Genomic DNA, 17,080 nt, shown 5'->3' on the forward strand with positions numbered 1-17,080 from the left:
GTCTCAAAAAACAAACAAACAAAACTCTAGTTTTCTTTACTCTAGTAAACAAAAAAATGCTCTGGTACTCTAGTACAAATGCACTAGTAAAATTTAAAAAAAAAAAAAAAAGCTCAAGTTGTTTTTTACTTTAGTGAAAAAAGCCATTAGGAATAAAAAGTTTCCTGAGTCCTAATTGCAAAAGGTCTTCTGTGAGGCAGATGCAGTCCGCATTCAACACACTGCAGCTACTCCATGATTTAGCACATCTAGGGGCTATCATTATATTTTCTGAAATCAAATTGGTGTCAATCAAAAATTGACAAAATCCTCTTCAGACACTTCCTCCAATTGCTATCTCAAATGATGCTTTCAAGTGGAAAGCGTTGGCCCAAATGACATCGTAATCAGTCATTGTGAACCACCTGTCCATGAGTGTCTGTTACTCTGATGAGGATGGCTAATTTCAATAACCTACTTCTGCACCAGGCCTATAAATCAAAACAAGATATCTACTCATTAGGCATTCTCTATTTTGAGCTAAAACATAAAAGTTTTTTAAAAGGTACTTGCTTCTCAGTATTCTTTTACATGAAATACAGTGTTTAGACAAAAAAGGGGCATTTCAGAAAAAACCACACCAGACCTTGGTGACAAGGATGTTCTCCTCGTCCTCAGCTACGGGTTTTAAGGGAATCCTCCACTTACTGTGTGACCGAGAGATGCGTGTGTTCCCCCCGCTTGGACACTTTTATAAAGGGGCAACACGTTGTTCTGGTAGATCGTCCACCAGAGATGAAGGAACACCACCTGGTGCTGGCTACTGGACGCTGAGCCCTGCTCCAACACCGAGCCACTCTGTGGATTGTATTTGTAGTTCCAAGGTTTCGTGGACCCCAAAAAGTGTACGACCTTTGCACTGGAACCGAATCTGAGAAGAAAACAGAAGGGATTCTGATTTCCACTCTAATGTGATAGAAGACACCCAGAAAGCATCCAGCTACCGTGGGGCTCCTCAAAGACAGCCTCTGAAGGACTGTCCCAATGGCTTTCCATTATCGATTAGTATCATTGGCGATACTACTACTATCAGCATAGTCATCAATATATAATCAATAATAATACACCACTACTTCCAATGTAGTAATCAATATAGGATCAATAACAGACTACTACTATCAACATAGGCATGAATATACAATCAATAATAATACACTACTACTATCAATGCATGTAATCAATATGATCATGATCATATGATTATAATGCATGTAATCAATATATGATCAATAACAATATATTCTTACTATCAATGTAGTAATCATTATGTAATCAATAATATGTTATTATTATCAATATATAATAGTATTCAATATATAATCAATAATAATTACCACTATCAATGTAGTAATCAATATATAGTCAGTAATATACTATTAGCATAGCAATCATACATAATCAATAGTAACAGACTACTACTACTATTAATTCAGTAATCAATATGTGACCACTAATAACAAAATACTATCACTATAGTAATCAATATATAATCAATAATAATATAGTAGTACTAACAATGCAGTAATCAATATATGGGCAATAATAGCATACCACTACTATCAAGATAGTAATCAATATATCATCAATAATACTACTCCACTACTATCAGCATAGTACTAGTAGTTTCATTTGCAGTTATTTTGCATAAAAATATATTTTTAAAATCACAGTTTTTGCAGTTATTTTATTTTCTACATATCAAGAAACATAATCGTAATCCATTGAGGTTTTTTCCCAAAACGGGAAAAATAAATCAGTTTTTTAAAAACGCGAAGTACAGCAGCCCAAATCATCATATCCTTAAAATGACAGGGGCAAAAAAAAATAGCTGTTACAGTGAATAATGCAAGCGGCAAGGCAATTTGCTTTTTTTCTCTTTTACAGGGTTTAAAATTTTCCCCTTGCCAACTTTTTTGTTGTTCATCATCACCATCCTCCAGGAGCCTTTTTAAACATTTTTTTTCTTGGATCACCTCCTCATGAAATATGAATACAAAAGTCACATGACATATATATGTTCTGTCCATTGCATCTGTGATTATACTTTAAAAAATAACAAGATTTCACTCCCAAGATCAATTTCTCTTCCTTAGGGACACTGTGTCCTCTGTAGAGAATGCAGACTCTACAATTACTCATTCCCAATGTGATTCTCAGATTCTCTATTTTCATTTATAGCCACATCTTCTGGAGCAGTGAATTTCACAGTTTCTGGTCCCCTCACCCTTGAACCTCTTAGGAACTCAAAGAGCTTTGTCCGTGTGGATTCTTTCTTTTTTTTTCTCCTGAGCTGAGGCTTGCTCTGTCACCCAGGCTGGAGTGCAATGGCATGATCTCGGCTCACTGCAAACTCCAGTTCCCAGGCTCAAGTGGGCCTCCCTCCACAGCCTCCCGAGTAGCAGAGACTAGCGGTGTGCGACACCACGTTCAGCTAATGTTTTGTTTTATTTTTTCGTAGAGACAGGGTTTCGTCATGCTGCACAGGCTGGTCTCAAACTCCTGAGCTCAAGTCATCTGCCCGCCTCGGCCTCCCAAAGGGCTGGAATGACAGGCATGAGCCACTGTGCCTGGTCATGTCCCTGTGGATTCTCTTTCTCCATATTTACAATAATCGAGATTAAAACTGAGAAATTAGAAAGCATATTTATCAATCCCTTTAAAAAAACAAACCATTATGCAGTAACATAAATTTCATAATTTTTCATTAAAAAGATCTCTATATTTAAAAAAATCATTGTGAGAAGAGTGCCATCTATTTTCCCAAGAAGCGATAGCTGGTTCCTCCTAGCTCCATCTGTGTTCAGGGTATTACCTCATTGCATGCCATGTAGCGTCTGTAAAATCTCAGCATAGATGCATGAGAAAATGGCAGCAAAAAGGGAAAAAAAATCACATCTTCAAATTCTTTTTTTAAAGTAGTTATGACTTTGAAGACACTTGAAAGAGTTGTGGGGTCAGGGTTCCTCGGGCTACACTTTGGGAATCACTGTCGTAGAGCCTTGACTACCTATCATTTATAGCAATCGGCAAGCAGGAGACGAGATATGGGTGTGCGTGTTTCTGTGTGCGTGTATACATATATAACGATGTACAGAGATAGATAGATCTATGTATTAATATACAGAGAGATGTCTAGATCTAGATAGATGGATAGACGCCTACAAAGATAGAGGTCTAGATCTAGATAGATAGATCTATATATAGAGAGATCTAGATCTAGATACATATAGAGAGATATATAGATCCATGTATCTACATAGATATCTAGCTAGATCTAGATAGATATACAGATATAGATATATAGATCTATGTATATAGATAGATATCTGGATCTAGATCGATAGATATAGATAGATACCTATATGGATGAAGATCTAAATCTAGATAGATATCTAGATACACAGATATCCAGTTCTAGATAGATAGAAATAGGTATCTATATAGTGATGTAGATCTAGATAGATATCTAGATCTAGATAGATTTAGATAGAGATAGATAGATAGATAGATAGATAGATAGATAGATAGATAGATGTTTATAGATAGATATTCAGATCTGGACAGATACATATGATAGATGATAGATAAATAGATAGATATCTAGGTCTATACAGATAGATAAATATTTACATAGATATACAGATTAGATAGATAGATCAATGTATACAGGTAGATATCTAGATCTAGATCTAGATACATATATAGATATAGATATCTAGATCTATGTATACAGATATATATCCAGATCTAGATAAGATACGGACAGATAGATAGATAGACAGACAGATAGATAGATAGATGTCTAGGCCTATATAGATAACTATAAAGACAGATAGATACATATCTATATAGACAGACATAGACATCTAGATAGATAGACACATAGACACAGGTATCTATCTATACAGATAAATAGATCTTTAGATCTACCTAAAGATAGATAGATAGATAGATAGATAGATAGATAGATAGATAGATAGATGAGTTTTTAAATGCGCCAACAGCTGGTATATCTTCCAGGAGGGAAGGTGGATTGGTAACGGCAGATCTGGCAGGATTCGCCAGGGTGGAGAACTTACTGCTTGAAGGCAGGGCTGTAAGTGTACATCGTGTTGCTACTCAAGTTATAGATGAACGGCAGGTGCTTGTGGATGTCTGCTGTTGACCAGTTCCTGAAGAAACTATTCAGTAAGCCTTGGTCCGCCCCTACATAACGAGCAAACATAAAAGCAGGTTAGCGAAGTATGGCTTGGTCCACTCCAAGAATGCCAGCTGTGCCTGAAGCTCTCAACGTCAACACTTGCCTTCGGGGTTACTAATTCCATTTCTTCTGTCTGCCAGCTGAACGCATTCTCTTAGTTCTCAGAAAGGAATGATAACCCAAGCCATTGATAAAAATAAGTGCATATTCCCTCCAAAATTCTCCACCAGGAACCCCCAGAATGAATGCTAAAATTGCATATGGAGTCCAAAGCACTCCACTGGTCCCCTAATGAATTCTCCCTGGTAGTGACAATGCTTTTCCCACTATTTTTGCCGGTTTTATTTAACTCTTCCCCTTTACCTAGAGGCAATTCTTCACTGGTCCAGTATTTTCTTTTACTTTACAAAACTTCCAGCACATTTCCTCTCTACTGACGCCCATTTGAACAAACACCTGCTTCAGGTTGCCTCATTTTAATTCTTCCTATATTCTACCAGGGCTCAGCCAACTACGCTCTGTGCATGTTTTTGTAAATAAAGTTTTATTGGAACACAGCTATGCTCTTTTCTTTTTCTTTGAGACAGGGTCTCACTCTGTCGCCCCAACTGGAGTGCAGTGGTGCAATCACAGCTCACTGCAGCCTTGAACTCCTGAGCTCAGGTGCTGCTCCCAACTCAGCCTCCCAGGGAGTGGGGACTACAGGTGCCAGCATCACATCCAGCTTATTTTTGTATTTTTTGTCGAGATGCTATGTTGCCTAGGCTGGTCTTCAACTCCTGGTCTCAAGCCACCTGCCCACTCTGGTCTTGAACTCCTGGACTCAAGCAATCTGTCCGCCCTGGCCTCCCAAAGTGCTGGGATTACAGGCATGAGCCACCACAGCCAGCCCATGTTCAATGCCAAGTACAGTCGTGCAACACATAAAAGTGCTTCGGTCCAAGACAGACCATACACATGACGGTGGTCCCACAAGATTTTATACTGTATTTTCACTGGACCTTTGTGATGTTTAGATATGGTTAGAACCACAGATACTTCCCATTAGGTTACAATTGCCTACAACATTCAGTGCAGTCACATGCTTACATGGGTTTGTAGCTTAGGAGGAATAGGCTCTGCCCTCCAGCCTAGGTATACAGTAGGCTATATCATCCAGGTGTGTGTAGATACACTCTAGGATGTTCACACAATGACAAAATCACCTAACGCCACATTTCTCAGACCGCATCCCTGTCGTTAAATGAGGCGTGACTGTATGGTCCACGGCTGACTTCATGTCACATCTGCAGAGTTGAGTGTGTGCAACAGAGACCATAAGGCGTGCAACTCTGAAAACAGTTACTATCCAGCCCTTTAGAGAGGGATTTGCTCACCTATTTTATATGACTGGATTGTCGAACCGTTCTTTCTACTCAGCAAGGATATTTCCAATGGTTCTCTCAACTGCATATTTCCTTGTGAGCGTCCTGATCTCTTCCTACACCCCTGACTGGCCACATTCTTCAATTTTCACCTCAGTCTTCAAGTGGCCATTCCCAGATATGGGGAAATGGGGTGAGGCTGCGATGCAGGTCTAGGCAGCAGTCCTGTTCTCTTCCCCCAGCATCCGGGCTGCCCTGACTTACCGTCAAAGCTGCCGTGTTCCATGGCGTGCTGCAGCAGGAGTTTATGCGTGTGGAGGGAAGGCTGGAAGACAAACACCCCGCTATTGAAGCAATCCGGCCATCCGGGGTCCGGGGCCGCAGAAAACTCTCCCCTGTCGAACAGCTCATCGACATTGGACAGCACCTGGTGAAGCAAAACACACAGAACCTGCCGCAATGCTTCTTTTACCAATGCTTCTGTTTTTGAGACAGAGTCTTGCTCTGTTGCCCAGGCTGGAGTGCAGTGGTACGGTCTCGGCTCACTGTGGCCTCCGCCTCCCAGGTTCAAGCGATTCCCCCACCTCAGCCTCCTGAGTAGCTGGGATTACAGGCACCTGCTACCATGCCTGGCTAATTTTTGTAATTTTAGTAAAAACGGGGTTTCACCATGTTGGCCAGGCTGGTCTCGAACTCCTGGCCTCAAGTGATCCACCCATCTCAACCTCCGAAAGTGCTGAGATTACAGGCGTGATTCACTGTGCCCAGCCGCAAGTTTTTTCCCTAATGATTCTATTTTGTGTGTGTAAAATACTGTGGTTATAATTCATTCCTGGGGTAGGAACATGTCTTCCAATCCCCCATTCTCTTCGGCAGGGTCTAGCACAGTGCTCAGGGGTATGTTATGTCTGATTATAAAAGACTGAACATCTGTGTTAGAAATAGAAATGCACATGACCTACCAGGAAGAGTTGACAGCCTGGCCAGCATGGTGAAACCCAGTCTGCACAAAAATACAAAAATTAACCGGGCATGATGGTGGGTGCCTGTAATCGCAGCCACTCGGGAGGCTGAGGTGGGAGAATCACTTGAACCCAAGAGGCAGAGGTTGCAGTGAGCCGAGATCGTGCCATTGCACTCCAGCTTGGGTGACAGAGTAAATGTGTTGCAAAAAAAAAAAAAGTTGACCGCCTGCTTAAGGATAGAGATGTGGTCTTGGAGGGTTTCCTATCAAGCAGAGAGTCTTCACTCACCAGAGTGTCCGCATCCAGGAAGACACACTTGCTGTAGTGAGTGAGAGTCCAACAGTGGAGCTTGGTGAGGGTAAGCCCGAGCTCTGGTCTCTTCAGAAAGGCCAGGTGGATGTAGTCTGCACTATCGATTAGATTCACTTCAATGACTTCATCGAACACCTTCGAGAGGATGACCCTGGAACAGACATGTGCCAAATAGTAGGACAGCAGGTTAATATTTAGCACAGAACCACCTCCTCCTTCAAGAGGGTGCTGTTTTGCTGCTCACAAACATGGAACGCAGAGAGAATCCCCACGGCCCTCACTGCGGTCTCCATGTTCAGAGCACATTTCCACAGATGCCTTAGAGCTGTGCACACCGTCCATTTGTGCCCAAAAGCCTACGCACGCTTGAATGCAAATGTCAATGGTGGGAAACCCCACCGTACCGGAAGAATTAATATATTACTTCAGTAACATACCTGAGCTAAATGACTGAGGCTTTAGGGGTGCATAGAAACCACCACAATTTGTATGACATTTTGAAGTGAATTAAATATCTTTGAACATGCTTCTTCGATAGCCAGTGTTACATTTTTCAATCAACACAAAGCACAATGATTACTCTAAGTTCAATATTTTCATATTCATATATTTGAAGTCATGCAAGGCCTGGCGCAGTGGCTCATGCCTGTAATCCCAGCACTTTGGGAGGCCGAGATGTCCGAATCACTTGAGGTCAGGAGTTCAAGATCAGCCTGGCCAGCATGGTGAAACCCCTTCTCTACTAAAAATACAAAAATTAGCCAGGTATGGTGGCGCCTGTAGTCCCAGCTACTCGGGAGGCTGAGGCAGGAGAATCGCTTGACCCCGGGAGGCAGAGGTTGCAGTGAGCTGAGATCGCGCCACTGCACTCCAGCCTAGGTGACAGAACAAGACTCTATCTCAAAACAAACAAAAAACAAAAACAAAAACAAACAAACAAAAAACTTAAATTAGCCAGGCGTGGTGGTGGGCACCTGTAATTCCTGCTACTCAGGATGCTGAGGCAGGAGAATCGCTTGAACCCAGGGGGCAGTGGTTGCAGGAGGCTGAGATGGCACCACTGCACTCCAGCCTGGGCGACAGAGTGAGACTCTGTCTCAAAACACAAACAAAAAAATAAAGTCATGCAAGCTGCAACTTCCCTGTCAAAATTACTAGCTGCCAAATTTACACCTGTTTTTTCAGCTGTACCTTTTGGTGTGTAGAATTTCTAAATTTCTGTGAAGTAGATTTTGTAGAATGCAATGTGTTCACTGCCTTTGTGAAGCGATATATAATTGCATAATTTCTGTGTGTAAACTGAATGCTTGGGCTTTCAATACGGTGTTCGTATAAAGCAATAAATGTTAATGTTATGAAAAAGAAATGCATGCATAATTGAAAAATGTGACAAATTGAACAGAACTGTCTTAAGATGCATGCACTTGGGCCATCTCTTAGGAAGACAGCTTCACCCTGTAAACTGCAGAGGCAGAGAAATGTAAATGCTGAGCTGGTAGAAACTAACAGAAGTCCATAACAATCTCTATCAATTTTTACTTTCTGTATTCAAAACTTACATTGTTAGTTGCATACAAGTTTGAGACTTGAAGCTTGAAAGACTGTACATTTTATCAAAGTGAAATCTGCTCTGTTCCATTTATTTATTTATTTTTGCTTAAATCCCACTTCATCATAGTCTGGAACATACTGGGATGACAGAAAAATTAAGCAAGTGCTAGAAAAAGGATGGGGGCATGTTGAAAGAATATAGGGGGCCAGCTAGGAGAAGCAACCAATTGCCAAAGCTGAAATAATGTAATCAATAACAAAAAAACAACAAGTCCAAAATACGAAATAAATATTCATGAGCCTACACTAATATAAGCTTTTTTTTGATACAGGGTCTCACTCTGTCACCCAGGCTAGAGTTCAGTGGTGCAATCATAGCTCACTGCAGCCTCCAACTCCTGGGCTCAAGTGGTCCTCCCACCTCAGCCTCCCAAGTAACCGGGACTACAAGTGCATGCCACCGCGCCTGGCTAATTTTTTGTATTTTTTGGTAGAAATGGGGTTTCACGATGTTTATGAAGCTTGTCTCAAACTTCTGGGCTCAAGCAATCTGCCTGCCTCAGTCTCCCAAGGTGCTGGGGGTACAGGCATGAGCCACCACGCCTGACCTAATATAACTATTGAATAAACAAATATGTGAGAAAGAAGGGGCAGGTTGAATTTACAACATAATTCCAAGTAATTGAAACAGAAGGAATGAGGGAAGTAGAAAATAGAAAATCACCATTAGGCAAACACTATAGTAACAACTGTGGCAGACAAGACTCACTGATTTTTAGAGAAGAAACAGGCTGTTCGTGTAATGTCTATCCCAAGATATGTATCCATTACTAAAAGAAAATAATAATAATTTTACAGTGAAGAACTCCGACACCACTTAATCCAGGTGATCAAATTTAACATCACCAGGACAGGACATAAAGACACTCCGTAACATGACACACTGAAAACTTACATCAATTCTGATGATTTTTTTGCCAAAAATGCATAACCTCAATCTAATCTTGAGAAAACACTGGACAAAACCAAACTGAAGACTGGGTACAGTGGCTCACGCTTGTAATCCCAGCACTTTGGGAGGCCGAGGCGGGTGGATCACCTGACGTCAGGAGTTGGAGACCAGCCTGGCCAACAAGGTGAAACCCCACCTCTACTAAAAATACAAAAACTAGCTGGGTGCGGTGGTGGGCACCTGTAATCCCAGCTACTCTAGAGGCTGAGGCATGAGAATTACTTGAACCTGGGAAGCAGAGGTTGCAGTGAGCTGAGATCGCGCCACTGCATTCCAGCCTGGGGAATACAGTGAGACTCTGTCTCAAAAAAAAAAAAACCAAAAAACTGAAGAGCAATCTATAAAACAATTGACCATTACTTAGATTGGATAGTGGAACAGAATGATACAAATGCATCCATGTATTTTCAACATTTTGTTTGTTTTTAATTCAGCTGCCTCCTGCACTACTGTATGTCTGGATTTTATGTTTATTTTCCCATTCAGAAAGTCTACCTTTTTTAAAAGGAATTTTAATCCATTCATGTTTATTATGATCACTGTTATATTTGGATTGAGTCCTGCAGTTAGGTTTCATATTATTTTCCCTTTTTTACATATATCAGACTTTCTACTTCTTCAGTGTAATTCTTTCCCACCCACCTCTGATTGCATGAATCAGGTTTTCTTCAATCCATGCATTTCCCATCAAGGCTCTGAAACTTGTACAAATCTTTTCTAGTTTTCTGGTGGTAACCACCCTTCAACTGTCAGCACACATATTTAAGCTTATGTTTTCTATCAAATATAAAGGTAGTCATTACCTATGTCTTCTTCCCAGAAGAAACAAAAACATGAACATATGCTCATTCTCTCTTTCTGCTCTGCTCTTTCAATTACCTCCCATGTGAAATGTTAATTCCAGATTATTTTCACAACTATGCACTAACACATTCAGACTTAAGTCTGTTTTATACATTTATTTATTCAGCACTGCTTCCTGTGTGCTCTCTTCTATTATTATTATTATTATTATTATTATTATTATTATTATTATTTTGAGACAGGGTCTTGCTCTGTCACCCAGGCTGGAGTACAGTAGTGTAATCGCAGCTCACTGCAGCTTCAGTCTCCTGGGCTCAAGTGATCCTCCCACCTCAGCCTCCTGAGTAGCAAAGACTTCAGGCATGCGCCACTGCACTCAGCAATTTAAAATAATTTTTCAGTAGAGATGAGACCTCACTATGTTGTCCAGGTTGGTCTTGAACTCTTGGACTCAAGCGATCCTCCTACCTCAGCCTCCCAAAATGCTGTGGTTACAGGCATGAGCCACTGTGCTTGGCTACTCTCGCCTTTCTTGGATTACATTCCATTTTGCTGGAGTCAATCAACTAACTTTTTCCTCCAAGGTCTTTGAGGGATAACATTTTTAACGTTTGCAAATTTGAAAAGTCTTTGTTTTGCTTTCAAATTACAGTACTAAAGCTGAATACAGAACTTTCATTTCAAAGTTGTCTTGCACTAGAATTTTGAGCCATCAATTGTCTCAACCAGATTGATACAGAAAGGCATTTAGGATTTTTCTTCATTTTTGCTGTTCTGAAATTTTACCACTGTGTCTACATTTGAGCTTTCTTCATCCACTCTGCTCAATATCCGGAACACTCTCAATCTAAACTTTTTCTCAGAGCCGAAATATAATAGGAGTTACTTCTCTCCCTTCCTCCCTTCCTTCCTTCCTTCCTCCCTTCCTTCCTTCCTTTCCTTCCTTTCTCTTTCTTTCTTTCTTTCTTTCTCTCTCTCTTTCTTTCTTTTCTCTCCTATTTGACAGATATTGAAGCTCTCAGACCTTTTCTCTCTCTTAGCATTTCTCTTGGACTCGACATTTATTTGTAAGATTTCACTGCTCTGTATTCAAGGTAACTATTTCTCTGAAAAAGTACCCTTCCTTCAGCAAATCTCCCTCTGCTTTTGACCCAGTTATTTATGGAATTTATGGCATCTTCACTGCAGTTGCATAAAGATCTGGGCCATGGGGAGGGCAAGAGAAACAGCACTCCACCTCGCTACAAATGGCACTGCCATTTATGTCCTTACATTCTTTTGTTCAGCTCTGTTCATTTTCCTAAAATAAACTCCTGGAAGCCGAATTATGTTTCATGAACACCATTAGTTTAAAGCTATAAACGCAGGCTCCTGGCATGGTTTCCCTACAAGATCACTCCACAACACGCTTGTACCACACAGCCTGGGTGAGGACGATCTCCCACCACGCACACTCCTGGTCATTTATGGTTATTGCTCACTGCTCGTCTTCTACTGCCCTGAGCACCGCAGAGCGCCACCCCTCAATCCTCCCCATGACTGCAAAACATATAATAAAAGGGCCTACAAAACCTCAACCCAACCTGCAGCACTGAACCCTCCCACGATTTCTGCCATGTTGCTTCTGAATATTTTAAAGTTCCTCTTGAGTAGACCTTAAGTCTACCTTGATACAGGTAGGCAACAAGTAATAATGACATGATGGAAGATGCAGTATCCATCCCCTGAAGCATGTATCCTTTGTGTTACAAGCAATTCAATTATACTCTTTAACAGTATTTTCCTGTCCCCCTGCCCCCGCCGGCTTTTAAAATAAAACAGGAAACCTGCTGGATGTGCTGTGTGTACCTTTCCACTCACTGGTGCATTCGTTTTTGGACCTTAATATGGTCAGGCTTTTTTTTCTTTCCTTCTTTTTTGACAGAGTCTCGCTGTCACCAGGCCAGAGTGCAGTGGCATGATCTGGGCTTACTGCAACCTCCGCCTCCCAGATTCAAGCAATTCTCCTGCCTCAGCCTTCCGAGTAGCTGGAATTACAGGCACCACCACGCCCGGCTAATGTTTTTTGTAATTTTAGTAAAGACAGGGTTTCAACATGTTGGTCAGGCTGGTGTTGAACTTCTGACCTCAAGTGATCTGCCCACCTCGGCCTCCCAAAGTGCTGGGATTACAGGTGTGAGGCACTGCACCCAGCCAGTTGTTCATGACAATACCTATTTTTGTATTTATCTGTCTATCTTTGCTTCTGGCATGCCAGAGATGAGCCAGTGCAAACCCCTCAAGTGTTTTAAGAGTTCTTCGTATGTGATGGACAATAAGAACCCCTCCGTTATAATATTGTAAATGTGTCCCTCAGGTTGTTTTATCTTCTACTTTAACACACAGTATCTCTGACACAGCAATTCTGGTGTCCTCTTCCATCTTGTGTAATTTACAACAGCATTTCCAGCTTTCAGATGAATGAAACATCCACCTGCATCAATATGTGGAGATATTTTTAGTTGTCACAACTGCCAAGTTCTGTCGGCATCTGGTGGGCGGTGCCCGGGGCGCTGCTCACCCTGCAGTGCACAGGACGCCCCACCACATGGAACCCTCCAGTCCCAGATAGCAGCAGTACTGAGAAACTTCCATCTATTTTCTTGTAAGATTTCTCTATGTTTTAAATGTTTACCTCTATATTTGTAATCTATGTGGATTTTTTTTTTTTTTTTTTTTTTTTGACAGAGTCTTGCTCTGTCACCCAGGCGGGAGCACAGTGGCGCCATCTCGGCTCATTGCAACCTTAACCTTCCAGACTCACGTGATTCTCCTGCCTCAGCCTCCCAAGTAGCTGGGATTGCAGATGCCTGTCACCACACCCAGCTAAATTTTTTTTTTTTTTTTTTTTTTGTATTTTTAGTAGAGATGGGGCTTCACCATGTTGACCAGACTGGTCTCGAACTCCTGACCTCAAGTGATCCACCTGCTTCAGCCTCCCAAAGGGTTGGGATGACAGGCATGAGTCACCGTGGCCAGCCTGGAATTCATTTTGTTATATGCTTAGCTTTTATTTTAAAAGGACCTTATCATTGATTTTCTCTAACATATTAATGTGATGAATGACATTAATAGATTTTAAAATAATAACCTATCTTTGCTTTCTTAGGGCAAGCACTATTTATTTCTTTACTACAGGGCTAGAGTTGCCTTATTAACATCCTGTATTTGAGGGCTTTCTCAATTCATATGTAAACACAATCAAGCCTATAAATCAAGTTTGGGTGTCAAGATTATAACAGTTTCTTAAAATAAGTGAACATATTCATCTTTTGCTAGGTTCTGTGATAGCTTATGTAGCAGGGAAATTAATTCATCATGAGCAATTTAACAGAACTTCCCTTAATATTGCCCAAACCAGGGCCTTTCTACAAGATAAGCCTTTGGTAACATTTTCAGTTTTTCTCATAGTTATTGTCAAACAGAAGGTTTCTATTTCTTCTGATGACAACAGCCAACATCTCACTGATTCCCTGAGAAGGATCAAGCCCTTCTTCAATACTCCCAACGTTATTACCATAAGGGTTCTATATAGTATTCACTATTAAAACTGCCTCCAAATGACTTCTTTCTAATTTCAATTTTGCACATTTATGTTTTCTCAAATAAAAGATTCATTTTTATTTGTTATTTTTATTTTTAGAGAGAGGAGCTCACTCTGTTGCCCAGTCTGGAGTACAGTGGTGCGATCATGGCTCACTACAGCCTCGAACCTCTAGGCTCAACAATCCTCCCACCTCAGCTTCCTGAGTAGCTGGGACTGCAGGTGCGCACCACCACACCTGGCTAACTCTTTTTATTTTCTGTAGAGATAGAGTCTTGCTATGTTGCCCAGACTGTCTCAAACTCCTGGCCTCAGGCAATCCTTCCACCTTGGCCTCCCTGAAGATTTGCTAATCTAATCCCTGAATATGTTTCTTGTTCCCAATGATTAGTTTTATCGTTTTATCTTTATGAATTTTTTTAATGCTGTTTGCTTTTTTTTTTTATTATTTTAAAAATATTTGGGGCTGGGCACGGTGAATCACATCTGTAATCCCAGCACTTTGGGAGGCCGAGGCGGGTGGATCACTTGAGGTCAGGAGTTTGAGACCAGCCTGGTCAACGTGGTGAAACCTTGTCTCTACTAAAAATACAAAAATTAGCCAGGCGTGATGTTGGATGCCTGTAATCCCAGCTACTCAGAACGCTGAGGCAGGAGAATCACTGGAACCTGGGAGGTGGAGGTTGCAGTGAGCCAAGATCGCGCCATTACACTCCAGCCTGGATGACAGAGTGAGACTCTGTCTCAAAAAATTAAAAAAATAAATAAATACACACACACACACACACACACACATTTTACGTTTAAATCAGTGAAATTATCCAGTTCATATGTATATATGAAATATATATATTTGAAATTATCCAGTTCAAATATATATGTATATATACATTTTAAATTTAAATCAGTGATGAAATTATTCAGTTCAAATATATATTTTTATATGTACATACATATATATTTGAACATATATACATACATGTATACATACATGTATATGCATGCATGTATATATAAATACATACATGTATATATACACCCACTGTATGTATATGCATGTGCACATGTATGCATATAAACATATATACATGCACATGTATGTATGTAAACATGTATCTATTTGAAGTGGCTAATTGCTTCACTGATTTGAATTTTCTTTCTTGTACCACTGTAGTTGCTCTCTTTGCTTTGTATAGGAAGCACTCACATTGCAGTGATTTTCTGAAATAGTACATAATTCAAGCTTTCATGTGTACCTGGATTGAGTTATTTAGGCGAGTACTCCTAGTTTAAAACGTCTGAGGACACATTGGTTGGTTTTTTCTTTGTTTGTTCTCTTTTTAGTTTAGCTATTAATGTCTGGATTTATTATTTCATTGTCAAAGAATATGACATTCAATTCCTGCTACATCTGCCATATTAAATGCCTCCTCATCCCATTCATATAAAATCAGTTTTTCTAAGTGGTCCATGGCTGATAAAAGAAAAAGATTATTGCTTACATAATGTATGACATTTAAGAGAAGCTTTATGCTTTATTCATTAGAGGCATTTATTTACGTATTTTCTTTATTTGAGAATTAAAGACAAAGGGAGTTATAAAAGGAAATTATAAAAGACTCCTTGGCCGGGTGCTGTGGCTCATGCCTGTAATCCCAGCACTTTGGGAGGCCAAGCCGGGTGAACTGAGCGAGTCCAGGAGTTCAAGATCAGCCTAGGCAACGTGGAGAAACTCTGTCTCTACCAAAAATACACAAAGTAAAAATAAAAATAGCCGAGCATGGGGTCACATACTTGTGGTCCCAGCTACTTAGAAGGCTAAGGAGGGAAGATCGCTTCAGCCCGGGAGGGAGAGGTTGCGGTGAGCCGAGATGGTACCACTGCACTCCAGCCTGGGTGACAGAGCGAGACCCTGTCTCAAAAACAAATAAACAAAATAGAATTGAGTTTTCAATTTCCATGATTGGGAGAATGAACTGTAACCAAACCCAGCAATGTTTTTTAAAGTACTGTGAAGCTGATCACACACCTATTTTCACATGATTCGAAGGTTCGTTACAAACGTCAGATGCCCATCATGATTGCCGGCCATCCAGGCCTGTGAAGAAGGGCAGTTAGTCATCAGAATAACTCCTAGGGCCTCTGGGGGGAGAGGCGACCCTCCTTCTATAGCACCCAGCTGGGCACAAGCCGCAGCTCTGAGCCTTACCTGAGCAGGCTGGACACCTGAGGAGTGATCAGCACCACCAGCTTCCTCGTCAGCCTGTGTCTCCTCAGTGACTGCCCCAGGACCAGGGCGCCCTGGCAGTAGATGTCATTGGTGGCCAGTGTGACAAAAGCCTGATCAGTCACTGTGAAAATCAACAAAAAACACCAGAGTTACACTCCTGAGACACAGCAGGGGTGATGGGGCCATAGTCACCTCCTCTCCTCTCCCACGAATCATGGCTTGAGCCAGACATGACGGTTCACACCTGTCATCCCAGCACTTTGGGAGGCTGAGGCGGGTGAATTGCTTGACCTCAGGAGTTTGAGACCAGCTTGGGCAACATGGTGAAACTCTGTCTCTATTAAAAATACAAAAATTAGCTGGACGTGGTGGCATTCCTGTAGTTACAGCTACTCGGGAGGCTGAGGTGGGAGGATACTTGAGCCTGGGAGTTCGAGGCTGCAGTGAGCTGTGATTGCACCACTGTACTCCAGCCTGGGTGACAGAGTGAGACCCTGTCTTAAAAAAAAAAAAAAAAAAATCAGGACTTGCAGTGAATATTCAGTATTCTAATTCGCATACATACTTCCTTTCATTCTAAACAAAACAAACCACAGGAGGAGTAGGAAGGACAAAGTCAACCCAACTGCTATGCCCATTTCTTGACACTGCAATGCCATGGAAACTCATAGCTACTATCCCTTATTTTATGTTGTGTTTGACTCTTGAAAACTCACCCAAAGTGTTTAGATTTTAGGTGAAAACAAAAGGCAAAAAGTGGAAGTGATGGCTTGATGACCTGAGTTACAGCAAAGATGTAAAATCCAACTCACTCAAAAGAACTGTGCTCTAGGCTAGGTGCAGTGGCTCATGCCTGTAATTCCAGTGCTAGGGCCGAAGAAGGGGGATCATTTGAGCCCAGGAGTTTGAAATCAGCCTGGGAAACACAGCAAGACCTCATCTCTACTGGAAAAAAAAAAAAAAAATTAGCCAGGCGAGGTGGTGCACGCCTGTAGTCCTAGCTACTTGGGAGGCTGAGG

The 17,080-nt window shown here is 41.2% G+C and overlaps 1 protein-coding gene across 1 annotated transcript in view; it reads right to left on the bottom strand.

Annotated features, from left to right (window-relative positions):
- GYG2 (glycogenin 2) overlaps nt 1-16,399 on the bottom strand; it is a gene marked incomplete at its 5' end in the record, with an annotated part of 40,006 nt that extends 23,607 nt beyond the window's left edge. Inside the window, 6 exons of the mRNA XM_031935005.1 lie at nt 688-910; nt 4,119-4,245; nt 5,869-6,031; nt 6,858-7,032; nt 16,041-16,182; nt 16,306-16,399. Of these exons, the coding sequence (XP_031790865.1) occupies nt 688-910; nt 4,119-4,245; nt 5,869-6,031; nt 6,858-7,032; nt 16,041-16,182; nt 16,306-16,399 (924 nt within the window). The remainder of the gene's footprint in view (nt 1-687; nt 911-4,118; nt 4,246-5,868; nt 6,032-6,857; nt 7,033-16,040; nt 16,183-16,305) is intronic.
- Between the last annotated feature and the right edge of the window lie 681 nt (nt 16,400-17,080).

Source organism: Piliocolobus tephrosceles, chromosome Y, assembly GCF_002776525.5.
Source record: "Piliocolobus tephrosceles isolate RC106 chromosome Y, ASM277652v3, whole genome shotgun sequence".
NCBI lineage: Eukaryota > Metazoa > Chordata > Mammalia > Primates > Cercopithecidae > Piliocolobus > Piliocolobus tephrosceles.